The following is a 13,494-nucleotide window of genomic DNA, read 5'->3' on the forward strand; positions in this document are numbered from 1 at the left end:
CAAACAAGTTCCCTGTGCAAAGGATCATGGGGGCCTGAAGTGTCCATCAGTTGTACCCTTCGAAATCCTTCATTCCGAAGGTCCCTTTGAAGTGGCCAGTTTTGAGCACTTCGGTTTGGAACGACCCGTCAATATGGTGGCCATGATTGTTTTCACTCCGAAGTGCCCTTCGGAGGGCGATATATCCCGTTTGGAACGCACCGAAAATGTGTTTGAAAATAAAATACACACGAACAATGAAAAATCTTAATATATGATTTTCCTAAATTTTGAGTGTATTACACGTAGAAGGGTAAAAACATGCCAGACCAGATATTGGTATGCTGCAAGCAATATGGCTAATAAACAAAATTGATAATGGGTGTGTTAGATTTAGTGTGCGAATAATCAAGCATTGACAATAATCAGTCATATTCCCTGCTAACACACGATGTAACAGTTACGTAATGTATACTTTTTGGTAATTTCATGAATTACCAATTGACAATGTAACAACGACGTCGCATGTCCGTAATTTCATTACCATCAAATTACCAACACACAACGTCGTCAGATACGTCCTCATTACGTTGTAAGATTACCATCATTCATTCATTACTATCATTTACACATTCTTTATATGCTCTTATTACCAAAAATTACTATTTGAAATGTGTAATAATTAGACACAAGATTTAAATTTCCCTTAAGATAATGGGTTTCTTTTCATCAAGTCAGAACATGGATATATAGCAGTGGTGGGCCGTCAGGGCCAGCAAAGCCTTCTCTGCTGGCCTAAACACTATCAGAATCACTGATTTAGTTTAATATATTTTTCCATGAATGTGTATTAAATTATTTCCAATAGTCTATTCTCTTCATTTCATAGCCTTTCTCTTGGTTGCACTGCTTCCAGCAGTGTATGTTTATATTAGAGCTTTTATCCAATCATATTTCAGCAATCGTGTTGCCAGGGTCAAAGAAATCTGCCTTAAGGCCTTCAGAATCAACATTGCAGGCGTCTGTTAGCTTAAATCAATGGCAATGAAACTGTTGCTTTAACCAATCAGATTTCGAGTTGGCAGCACCAACGATAACGTCAGCATTTTCTCGTCCTTTCATTGGATGGTCAGCGTACTAGCAAGCAAACAGCATCACTGTAAATCATTTTATTAAAACTTAGTAAAACTTTTATTACTGTTTCTCAGGTTTAGATTTTCAGTGCATTTTGAAAAAATATTTGCCTACTATATTTAGTAAATCTAAAAACAGCCTGTCTGTTATGTAGTGCCCTGTTATACTGCATTACTGTGTAATATTTATGGTTTCTATAGCCGTGGCATCATTATGATGGTATAAAGAGATGGATTAATTCATGTAGGACGCCACTGAAGGCCTAGGTGTAAAATGCACGGCCCGCCACTGATATATAGTGATGTGATGACACCGTGTGCAACCGTATAATGTTGACAGGAAAGGAAAATGTATTTTTCTGAGTCAAGAAACTTTTTTATTTCATAACGAGTTATGAAGATAACGTTGAAATAATGACACGGACCTGGCTACACCATGTCATCCACCGCAAATACTGAATCAGGACAGCGCGTTTGTCTGAGGCACATTTTTACTTCAACTGTGTCTGACAGAAGAATTGTTTTTTTCTGAGTTGAGTCTTACAATTTATAACAAATAAATAGGTTCATAAAATTGTTTGGGGGAAAAAAACTCTGGACAGACGCTAAAACCCCATTTTTATTGTTGTTGTTATGTATTGTATAGTACTTTGGCCGTTGAGAGTTACCATGGCAACCGGGAACACACAAGCTGCTGGAGAGGACACGCCTGACATTTATCTCTGTTTCTCGTCAGTTATATCAAAAAAGTTCAACAACTTTGTCAGATTGGTTAAGTAACATTACCCACAGTCTACTTTTACTTTTTGTTAATATTTATACCTCTGTGATTATGGTATCTTTCCTTAATTATCTGAAATGTCTGTTAGCAAATGTTATGCTAGCATAGCATATCTGTTTATAATGATGCTGAGCACGGAACGTCCTGAATGCTTTCATTCATATTTCGCTGTATTTCCTATGTTTTTATTCATAATTTGGGTGTATTTTAATTTTCATATGTGTGTTTTTGAAGATAAATGAACTGAATTCATTTTGTGTCTGTATTCATAATTCACAGCTGTTGAAACAACATTTAAATTAGTTTGGGCAAATGTCCGCCCATAGAAAATAAATAATTATAAAAATTACCAACTGATTACCAGCACACAACTATTGATCCACGACGTTGCCACAACATCACAGTTACTACCTGGCAACGTCACAAAATTACGTTGTGACGACGAAAATGGAAATGTCACTTTTCTGGTTGCCACGACGCAACTAGTTACATAGCCACATCGTAACTTTGGTCACCAGATTACGTTGCAGTTACGTAACAGTCACACATTTTTCTGGGTTGGCGGTACCGAGGGCCCCCCAAATAAAATTCTGCTTAGGGCCCCATAAAGGCTTGGACCGGCCCTGCACAAGAGCAATACTGCTGTTGGATAAAGATGTCAAGTCTGTCGGAGTTTGTTGGGTCAGTGTGTTACCTTTGTTGGCGTTTGTTGCCATTGTTTCTCTGACAACTGTTATACAGCTAACAGCACAACATATCCCGAGCATATTGTAATCTTGTTAGGAACCTTCCGGGAGTGTTTCATTGATCTTCTGGTAGTTGTGGCTGCTGTGACCATAGACTGAAACAGGTCGTGCAGTGTGACTTGGACACAAACATGGCGGCGATAATGCACTGTGACGTCACATGGTCCGAATGAATAGAATACCCAAGATGTGTCACACATATAGGTTTGAATGGGGAAAAATGCAATGCTCAATATGGCCGCTCTATCGAAGGAAGCCCCGCCTTCTGAGTAAAATATACCAATCACTAATCAGTAGGGGTGTGACGAGATCTTGTGGCACGAGATCTCGCGAGATCCGATGTGTCCGATGGATCTCGCAAGAACGTGACGATGGATCTCGCGAGAACGTGACGATATCCTCGCGCTATTGGCATATGTCAGACCTTTCAGACATATTTGCATTACACTGGATCGTTCACCAGTGGTATGTAAGATATTTTATGTTCACCTGCAAATACAATATGTATTCATGTACGCAAAAGAGATTTCAGTGCGGTACTCACGTGCTGTGATAGACTGTTTCTGTGCGCATGCATGCAAAAAGCTGCAACTCAGACATCATATGTGAGAGACACGTCATTTTGGTATTTGTGAATCTTATGTATATTCATCATCTGATTTAAGTACCTGGCACTGGCAGTATTTTCACAAACTTGTAACTTACATGCTTAGAGCAGAACCATGCATCATTCATTTATATTTCTACGTGGCTCCCTGCAATACAACTCTGATTTTGCATTATTGACACACTATTTTCCTAATTAATGCTGTACAGTTGCTTTGACACAATCTGTATTGTTAAAAGCGCTACATAAATAAAGGTGACTTGACTTGACTTCAGTCGCGCCATCTAGTGGTCTGTTATTGACACAACCACAACTGCTACAACTGATAACGCAGTGCTCAAGCGGGTACTGCTAGTCATGTTGAGGTCATTAAAATATGTCATATTAATATTTTGCGTTCAATTATTTACTTATCAGGCAAGTGGCCACATGATAAGCGGAAAAATTACACAGTGTAGTCTTTATCACCCTGCAGAGGTTTCTTTTGCAAAATAATCTGCTGACTGTACACTATCCCTCAGCCTTGCCACGCCCCCCCAGTTTGGGAACCACTGCTTTATCCTTTTAAACGGATATATTAAAATCGTGTTTATTATATATTTTTCTATTAAAGTGGAAATCAGTTTACTAAATAATGTAAACTTGACTGACTGCTTCACTTCCACTTTAAAGGGATATTTGTGTTGTTTATTATTTATTTTTATTTATACTATTTATAATTTTTGTGGAACTACTTGCCTCTCAGTTGAGTTTGTGGCAAAACATTTTGCAGTGTTTACATGTTTATTACTGCATAAAATTAATTAAATCAGTAAAGTCATCGTGGCTCTGCAGCTGCCGTTAGAAGTCCCGGTCAGCTTTCTGAGGCTCACGCTTAGGACTGCACATGCGGATTGGCTGATCTAGCCTGAAAAATAAGCTTTTTTAACGCTATTGGAGCATAAGAAACAACATTTATGAGACAGTTGTTGTCAGATTTCATTGGTGATTTAAAATCTGAAATTTAATCGTAAGCTTGGCGAACAGTTTTGGAGAATTTGATGTTTCCCCATTCATAGAAATAGGAGCTGCATTTGCATGCCCGAGAGGTGTTTCAAAAATGGCCACCGAGTGAAATTACTTAACGGGACTTTGGTGGTTGTGTTGTTTCAGTTTTTTTCTGCCTCAGGATCTGACTTGTGCTAGTACATATACAGCTCTATCACAGTGTTTGCCATCTCGAGTAGCAGACACTGAACATGCTGTAAAGGAGGCGTAAAGGTGTAAAGGTGTGATGAAGTTAGCCACAGCAGTGGGCATTTACTTCAGTTTCTGCAAGAGGTAATGCCCCTTTGAAATTAAATGTTTTACACAGAGAGTGAAAATGAGGATGAATTTTTTTTTTGTGCAAATATTGGACCATTTTTGGTACAAAAAACTTTGCAAACTTTATAAATTAATCTCAAGAAATTTCTTAATCTGAAACTGCATTTCATGACCACTTTAAAAGCGCAAAAGTCATGACTGATCTTTTTTATCTTTATAGGAGACAGAAGAGTAAAAATCTGGAAAGGACATACATGCAAAATGAGAGTCTCTGTGATCTTGTAGCGGTCTGGCATGTGAGTGACCATGTCGATCATGTTGTCTTCTGAGGTCCGCACCAGTGTGGGGCCAAACACCAGGGTCAGATTTCTAGGCTCCATCTGGAGAGCAAGGAGAGTCAACTTTTGTCAGTTTTATCAGTTTTATTATTACTCCTGAATGTATGGTTTCCTTAACTTCATGCACTTTTATGTCTCAGGCATTGATTTTTATTAAAAACAAACAAATTTCACCTTCCTTTCCTTTTAGTTATATGATGATGACATTAAAAAGATCCTGAAGCATTTAACATGATTTCATTTATATTCAATTACCTTATGTATAGATCTTATTGCTTTACTCTATTATTTTGCTTTTGTTGTTAATATTTAGTTTATTTAGTAATATTATTCTTTCAATATGTTCAGTCTGTCAATGGTGTCAGTAAGGAACATGCTTGGGATAATGAATGATAAATGAAGAAAAAGAAAACTTGAGGTAAATTTTACACTGTAGTTTTGTCAGATTTTGCAGTGTAAAAATACAGTATATTTCAATGTGTGTATTTAGGAAACATAAAAATGTGAGCTGTAAAATTAGCATTAGAAAAAGATGTCACTTCCACCATCATTTCCACCTCAGAACACTATTAAACAATTTTTTTCAGCTGTGCTGGAAGTGACACAGTGGAGGAAATTTTTCATGACTTTCATAGAATAATGCCAAAAATGACAGAATTTTCCTGTGTGCACACTACCATTCAAAACTTTGTGGTCAGTAAGTATTTTTTTTTACATCAATCAAAAGTGGCAGTAACGACATTAATAGTGTTACAAAAGATTTATATTTCATATAAAAGCTGTTCTTTTGAACTTTTCATATAAATGTATCACAGCTTCTATAAATGTATTAAGCAACACAACTGTTTCCCACAGTGATAAACATATTTTTTTTTTTTTTTTTTACATATATAGAGCATATTAGAATGATTTCTGAAGGATTATAAGAAACTAAAGACTGGAGTAATGGCTACTGAAAATTAATGTTTGCCATCACAGGAATAATTTCCATTTTAAGATACATTAAAATAGAAAATAGTTATTTTAAATTGTAATAATATTCCACTATGATACTGCTTGTACTGTATTTTTGATCAAATAAACGCAGCCTTGGTAAGCAAAAGAGACTTCTTTCAAAAACATTGTACCAACCTCAACATTTTGAACAGTGGTGTATATATACTGCTGGACGTAAGTCTATTAAGTCTATCTTATTAAGTCTACAGCACTAAAAGTGCCCACAGTTGAAGAAACACTCATTTATTGTGATTGGCAAAATATGTCTAGTACAGCCTGAACCTTATTCTTCTCTGAATGGTCTGCAACTGTTTTCAGGTGACCAGTTAAAAACTTCAGTGTGTGGTAGTAGTGATCCGGCAGGTCACGTATCTAAAAGAACAACATAGACAGCACAAAACTTTGATAAGCAACTGCAAATATAAATTAGCTGAAATTGAATGAATAAACTGATGGTACATACAAGTTTATTTATGGTCTTCAAGCGGTCCCCTGCATCTTCTAAACGGTTAGCGTCAATGAAGTCATTATATTTATCTACAAGTAGAGTGCAGCAGTGAGCTTTGTTTGAAAATGGATGGAACATACACTCATTCTGACACCCATGCAAAGGCTTTGTGTGAATGAATTTAAGAGGAAGTTGAGCTGAATATACCATCTGTAAAAAGGGGCTCTGGGAGTTTCCTGAAGAAGGACTTCAGAAGACTGCTGATGACATTCAGGTCTTGCCATTTCTGTAAACAAACAATGTCATTACTGTTCTGATTTATACCTGCAGATTTGCTATCTGTCTTTGTCACGCTCCCTCTTCACCTCCTCAGTAGTGTCTATATCCATGCCCTTGTTCAGCTGGTCCTGAAGGGAAGACACGATGGCACTGTTCGCTGGCACTCTGTAGATGCCAGTATATTCCAAACCCATCTCCTCCACCAGATGACAACAAGTCTCTACAATCTGTGGGACAAACTAAACACAAAAGCACATGATAAAAGATAACTATATCATTCTTTCCTTTATTTTCTTTTATTTTTATTTTATTAAATTTTTTGTCTCAATAGCACTTTATTTAATAGTTCCCAATACCTTACCTTTACCTTTTAAATGTTATTTGTTTTATTTTGAAGCATAATGTAGAAAATTTTTGGGCAGACAAAAGGGAAATGAGATTAGGACACATGCATGCCAGACTCAAACCTAAATCACCTAAATAAGCCAAAAAAAATAAAAAATAAGCCGAGACTTAAAGTATGCTTAAACAATAATACAGTTAATAAAAACTAGCACTGGTTCACAAAGCTTACTGACCTTATTATTGGCAGCAGGCGGGCAGTCCTCCAGCCTTACCCCAAAAGATTTTGGACCAGTTTTCTTTCCCTTTCTCAATATGTTAATGCCCCATGAAGCCTTAGTACTCTCATCTGTTAGTTGGAGAAAGAGAAGATACACAGATCTGAAAGATGCAAATGCAAAGCAGAGAGTGGATAAAGGGGCGGGGTTATAGTGTATAAGCCTGTTTGTCATGGTTCCGAGAGTTCACCTTTCCCTGGGGATCGGTTCACTCCTGACATGTTTTCAGCTTTAGAGAGGAGGAAAGGTGGCATCATCCGATGGATACTTGGAGAAGTATCTGGCTTGTTGCCTGTTGGACTGCAAAATGGAAGAGATAAGACTACAACACTCACCATTCCATAAGTACCATCAAGTAGGCAAGAGATATCACCTCTGTTTTCTATAGTCATTCAGCTTCTTATTGATGAGAGCCTGTCTGGAGAAGCCCAGTTCCTATTTAAAAGCAATAAAGATGAGGTGTCAAATACTTTTGTTTGAATTTACAGTACATTCCTATCTACTTTCATAGCATTTTTTTACAGTCATAATTCTACAGTTTATTTAAATTAAATTAAGTTTACTGTGACTTCACAGTGAACAGCAGCAGAAAATGACTATGATGTAGATCAAAAAGTTAATCTGTGTCTGCATTACAGTTATCTCTTCATTAGTTAACACTTTGATGACCATGGTATTAGGTTGACACTTAGTTTCCTAGCATGTACTGTGGCATGAATAAATCATGTGGTTGCATTTTCAACTTTTTTTATTATGCTGCTTTTTGTTACTATTAGTGGCTTGTTTTCTAATAATTATTTGTTTACGAAATAGCTTTTTTCCCCTCAACAAACCTCATTGTCAGTCTTGCTGTTCTCTCTGATGACTCTGATCCAGTCCAGCATGTCATCCCTGTCCTCCGCCTGAAGCAGGTACTCACAGAAGTCCTGCGTCGTCAGCCTCAAGGTGTGTTTACGCTTTGTCTCGCTGTATGCAATGTCAATCAAGCAGCCTCGAATGCTGATTGGCTGCTCGTCCTCTCCTTGTCCGTTACCGTGATTTCCTGCCCCAGCTGCGTGAAGTATTGCCTCCTGCTTATCCTTGTAGTGGTAAAGTGAATGGGAGCGCAGCACAGAGAAGACTCGTTTCCAAGGCCACATGCCTCCGCCCACTTTCTGAATACGATACATAAACACAGAGGTCTCAGGATAGCCCACAGAAGTGCTGTCTGAAAAGTAATTACATGTGTAATTATACAGATTCATGAACTACTGTCAGACCTTTCCCTTATTAGTGAGAATCTGTTTATAGTGCAGCCAGCCTTCTTTCCTAATGTCAGTCAGAGTGATGTTCCCCTGTTCAGAGGTTGAGCGAGCTTTCTCTGCTGCTCGAAGATTCTCTAGAGACTGAAAAAAAAAACATCACTATTGAACAGACTCTTAGTCAATGAAGATTTACTGTAATTGAGGTTGGTTGGACAGAAAGAAGTACTTACGCCATCTGCGAAAAAGCTTTTGACACGTTTTGGTAGTCTCCTGAAGAAAAAAAAAAAAAGGAGAGTAAAATTAATACCTTCATGCAGGAATGGGGCAAAATATCCTAGAACTGAATTATACCCAAATTAATCTCAATCAAATCTAAATTGTTGCATTAAAACACTTTACAAAACTTAATTCAGTAATTTGCATTTCAAATAATATAACTTTAGTTACAAATAATGTAACTAGTAGAAATTGAGAATGTGCCCACAAACACATGCAGCACTAAAATAACATCACATCAAACAGCATATTATGTGCAGTGGTTGTCACAAAGAAGTTGTGATACTTTCCACTGTCCTGTGACACCTGTAACACTCACAAGAAAACACGGCCCTCCTCCCTGAAGGTGTTCAGACCCTCGTCACATGACTTGGAGCGCTCTGTGGTAATGGCCAGCAAGTAAGAGGAACGACGGCTGTTTTTGAGATTACCTGTTACAAAAATATAGTGTAGTAAAGGAGAGAAGACAATGAAAGAAGGCATTGCACAAAAAAGTCAAAGAGAAGGGAATTATACTGTATATATAAGTGATAGAATGAATACTAGGGCTGAACAATTTTTATAATTAATCCATAAATTATTTTCATAATATATTAATTAAAAATAATTAAATGCCACCACCAAAACCGGTAACACTTTATAATAACTGCACGCTAGGGATTAGTTAAGCATTAGTAAACAATGAATTCATCATTTATAAAGCATTATCCCTACATTAATAAACATTAGTAAGCAGTTTATAAGTACAGTTATAAATGTATTATTCTTGATTTATAAGCATATCTATAATGTGTTTAATAATTATAGTTTCGTACTTTAATAATGATCAGTTTATCATTTCTAAATTAAGTATTACATTATTTATAAACCCGTTATTTAGGAGTTGACAGTGGTTCATAAGATCATTTAGAATGTGTAAGTAAATTATTAATATTACTATTTAAATGTACATTTATATATCTTATCATTTAGACATATAGTAATAGTGTTAATAAATGCTTTATTAAACAGGTATTCCTACTATAATTCATGATTAATTCAGGTAGTTATAAAACAAACTGTTACAAAATGATGTTGTTATGCATCCTCACGCTTTTTTAAGTGGGTATATGGAAATTCTTCACCTTTCCTAGTGGGTATACGGCGTATACCTACGTATCACGTAGACTAAACCACTGCAGAGGACCACAACAGAGACAGTGATAGTGTTGGAAGACTATAGACCCGCACTAGGGGTGAGGCTGTAATACTCTGAGTTAGTATTAATGATCCTGTGTCGGACCAGCATACACCTGAGAAGGGCGGTGAGAGTGTATAGATGCTAAAGATCTGATTCTCATGTGTTGTTTGAGATAGTGATAGTAGCTTCTTGATGGAACGCCGTCACCATACTTAGGTGAATTACCTCGAAGTATTTTATAAACTAAGCATTCATTATAATACTACAGATAGCTTAATTAATTTTCCTCAGTTGATTTGTGTTAGGCCCATCTGTCAGATTATGCAGAAGATTGTTTATCATTGTTATCAATTAGTTTTGGTATATAGTATGTGTGAAGTCTAGACGCAGAAAAATGCCTAGATATTACATGTGTTATGTCATCACTGCTCATACAGTACAAGATTACTTGTCAAATAAATAAATGAACTTTAATTCATTTTAGTTCAAGTGTAGAGATTGCAGTATGATATATCACCCAGTAAAAATGACTTCCAATAATCCTGAAAATAGTTTCAAAAAGATGGTGCACCCAAAAATTACAATTCTGTCATCATTTACCCACCCTCATGTCATTCCAAAACTATATGACTTTCTTTTTTTCTTTTAAAAATCAAAGATATTTTGAAGAATGTTGGTAACCAAACAGCTTTGGTGCCGATTGACTTCCATTGTATGGAGGAAAAAAAGTGCCATTTCTGAAAATATGATCTTTTATGTTCAACAGAAGAAAATCATAAAGGATTTGAATGACATGAGGGTGAGTAAATGATGACAATTTTCATTTTTAGGTGAACTATCCTTTTAAGATAAATGTTAAAATGTGCCTCCTAAAAGCACAAGTCCCAGTTACCGTGGTCTAGAACAGTGGTGACAGTGGTGACCCAGAAGAGTGACCCTTGTTTTTTTTTTCTTTTTAAATTGATGCGACCCATTGTCCTGTCCATTGTTATTATTACTACTGTCACGATCACCCACTGCAGTGTCCATGAGCTCCACCAGAATGCACTCCATCCCTGACTTTTATCATTCACCCAGGACTCCATTTCCCACAATCCTTTGCCCAGACTCATCACTCTCATTACCAGTTCACAGCTGCCTCATATTAGTAGGACTATAAGAATAGGCTTGTTTGACATGCGCCTGAAATGTAGGCGAGAGTAGGCGGCTGCAGTGAGTGGAGGTGTGAAATAAGCGCAGTCAAGACGGACAGTTCTGACCTCTCGGAAGTGGAACAGATACCAACGAGCTCTAAGGCAGATATCGTGTTATTTACACTCACGTGCTGTTGTTAATAAACATGATATGATTTCAGTTCTGTTGTTTTTATATGAAAATAAATATGATGAACAAGACACTCAAAGTGCTTGCTATTTAATTCCATACGAAAGCCGTATTTATCATCCATTTTTACTTTAATACAAACATGTATTTTAGATTCACATATCTCACACAGAGATCGCACTGTCATAGTGTTTGGGAATATGCATATACATACACAATATATCATATACAATACATAATCACATGGAACCAGATAAAAAAAAAATATATTTCAGAAGAGAACGCAGCATCACAGTTGTCTGAACCAATGAGCATTAAGATGTGTCATCAGTCAGTCGTTTCCCATCATGCTTTTGATCAGCGCAGTCGGTGGAGAGCAACTGCGCTCGACTGCGCAATCCGACACAGCCGCCTCGCCGTTGCGAGAGCTTTTTGGCACACATCAGCGTGACATCGGAGCAAGTCGGACGTAACTCTGACACTTTTCTAACCGGCATGCATCTCGCGGTGATCACCTCAAACGAGCCTAATACTAGCGCAAACGAGGGACTAATGACTTGATAAATCGAACACAGGTGAACTGAATGACATAATCAGGGCAACTAATGAAAACTAGGTCAAAGGAACAAGAAAACCACAGACATGTAACAGTGTTGTCCTGGTGACTTATACACACTTGATATCAAGTAAAGCATAAAAGCAGGGCTCTTTCTGGAACTCCACAAAATCTTCCTCTGAGATTCTGACGGCAACGGTCTGAAAACCAAGGTGAGTTTTTGGCACAGAGACCTACTGAATAACTTGGTCTTTAAAAACACATTGAGAATACAACGTGCGCAGTATATGAGTGCAGACAATTCACTTTTGCTGCTTCTTATTTTTCAAGTTCATGGCGATGCTGAGAAGTCTGCTGGTTCTGTTCATCTTGTTCTCCATGGGAAATGCAGATGGTAAACAAGACATTTATTTGTGTAAACCCTCATTATTCAACTTTAAAAGATTGTTTTGCGAATACTTTGGTATTCAGAAATATACAGTATTTTGTTGACTAGAGCTTGCATAATACGAGTAATGTGAATATTACAAGACTAACATATGAAGGCCTACTGGATACAGTTGTTCTAGATAAACAATGCCACTATGGATGGACAAATTTTGGAGTCCAATGCTACAAGTTTTTCTCTCAGTCGGCTGACTGGATCACAGCAGAGGTAAAGTGTTCGTTACAACAAGGCAAATGTATTATTTTTAAAGAAACTTCCTTTAATTTCTTTTTAGAGAACTATACTGAGCAACTAATCCATCACAGCAGATTTTGTTTGAAAATGACTAAAAATGTAATTGACTTTTTTTGGGAAAGACCAAGTAAAAGTTTTTGCGTATTTTTATTTATTTTTTTTTTTAAATGTGTCTTTTAGAGGCACTGTATAGATCAGCATGCAAATCTCGCATCCGTGCACGATGAACTGGAAAACAATTTTCTGATGAGTCTGTTGCCTTCTACTACACGATGTTGGCTTGGTGTTCATGATGGTGTACAAGTAAGTTGTGTGGCCTAAAGAGACTTATGTTTGTCGAGACAGAAATGTTACAAATGAAGATGGTTTGACTTCAAAGCCAAACTAAATGACATTTATGGTGTCTGAGTACAGAAGAGTACGCTTTTAATCACTGTCTTTGCTCGTTAGGAAGGACAGTGGTTGTGGAGTGATGGAACTGCATATGACTACACCAACTGGTGCTCTAATGAACCTAACAATCTAAATGTCGAGAACTGTGGAGAGATCAACTGGAGCTGTAAGAATGCAGTGTAGTGTTTATTACTTTCAAATATTTACCATCCTAAAGTTTCACAAATTACATAAATTGGCTCATTTTCTAACACTACTGTAATGATCAGAATAACTAATTTCATTTTTCCGCCCTACAGCTAACCGTTGCTGGAATGATGCAAGCTGTTCAACCTCAATGGGCTATGTTTGTGCAAAAGAGCTGTGAGATCATGCGCAGTCATCCTGCTCCGCAGTTACTTTGTACTACATTTGAAAGTTTCTGGACTTCTTTACAAAACGTTCTCAACCTTAATCTCTTAATATTGAAACACTCCTCGAATCAATAAAGGCATTAAAGCAAACCTTGTGTGTTGGTGTTTAATCCAAATTATGTGTAATATGAGAATATGGTTTGTAGACTGACATTAGGCATTAAGTCATGTGCTTGTTAGTCTTACTATGTAGAT

At 37.0% G+C, this 13,494-nt stretch overlaps 2 protein-coding genes across 2 annotated transcripts; one reads left to right on the plus strand and one right to left on the minus strand.

The window, feature by feature from the left end:
* Nucleotides 1-4,086: 4,086 nt before the first annotated feature.
* LOC107745610 (rho GTPase-activating protein 23-like) lies at nt 4,087-9,235 on the minus strand. The gene is made up of 13 exons (XM_016559512.1): nt 9,072-9,235; nt 8,707-8,746; nt 8,492-8,617; nt 8,066-8,386; nt 7,606-7,667; nt 7,423-7,532; nt 7,191-7,303; nt 6,699-6,851; nt 6,541-6,619; nt 6,349-6,422; nt 6,168-6,257; nt 4,777-4,931; nt 4,087-4,153 (listed from the first exon to the last, which is right to left on the minus strand). Exons 1-13 carry the CDS (start codon nt 9,233-9,235, stop codon nt 4,087-4,089), a joined length of 1,554 nt encoding a protein of 517 aa, XP_016414998.1.
* A 2,641-nt stretch (nt 9,236-11,876) lies between these two features.
* On the plus strand, nt 11,877-13,389 carry LOC107745609 (ladderlectin-like). The gene is made up of 6 exons (XM_016559511.1): nt 11,877-12,023; nt 12,142-12,205; nt 12,372-12,466; nt 12,674-12,796; nt 12,944-13,052; nt 13,186-13,389. Exons 2-6 carry the CDS (start codon nt 12,145-12,147, stop codon nt 13,251-13,253), a joined length of 456 nt encoding a protein of 151 aa, XP_016414997.1. The 5' UTR covers nt 11,877-12,023; nt 12,142-12,144; the 3' UTR covers nt 13,254-13,389.
* Nucleotides 13,390-13,494: the final 105 nt, after the last annotated feature.

This window comes from Sinocyclocheilus rhinocerous, unplaced genomic scaffold (genome assembly GCF_001515625.1).
Source record: "Sinocyclocheilus rhinocerous isolate Xijiao unplaced genomic scaffold, SAMN03320098_v1.1 scaffold1820, whole genome shotgun sequence".
Classification (NCBI taxonomy): Eukaryota; Metazoa; Chordata; class Actinopteri; order Cypriniformes; family Cyprinidae; genus Sinocyclocheilus; species Sinocyclocheilus rhinocerous.

Bases quoted from the DNA above. Each gene is read 5' to 3' on its own strand.
- LOC107745609 (XM_016559511.1), top strand. From the start codon at position 12,145: ATGGCGATGCTGAGAAGTCTGCTGGTTCTGTTCATCTTGTTCTCCATG. The intron at 12,206-12,371 runs GTAAACAAGACA...TACTGGATACAG, and splicing joins CTCCATGGGAAATGCAGATG to TTGTTCTAGATAAACAATGC. The intron at 13,053-13,185 runs GTAAGAATGCAG...TCCGCCCTACAG, and splicing joins TGGAGAGATCAACTGGAGCT to CTAACCGTTGCTGGAATGAT.
- LOC107745610 (XM_016559512.1), bottom strand. From the start codon at position 9,235: ATGCCTTCTTTCATTGTCTTCTCTCCTTTACTACACTATATTTTTGTA. The intron at 8,618-8,706 runs GTAAGTACTTCT...TTTTTTTTTCAG, and splicing joins AAAGCTTTTTCGCAGATGGC to TCTCTAGAGAATCTTCGAGC. The intron at 6,852-7,190 runs GTCAGTAAGCTT...TTTTGTGTTTAG, and splicing joins CGCCTGCTGCCAATAATAAG to TTTGTCCCACAGATTGTAGA.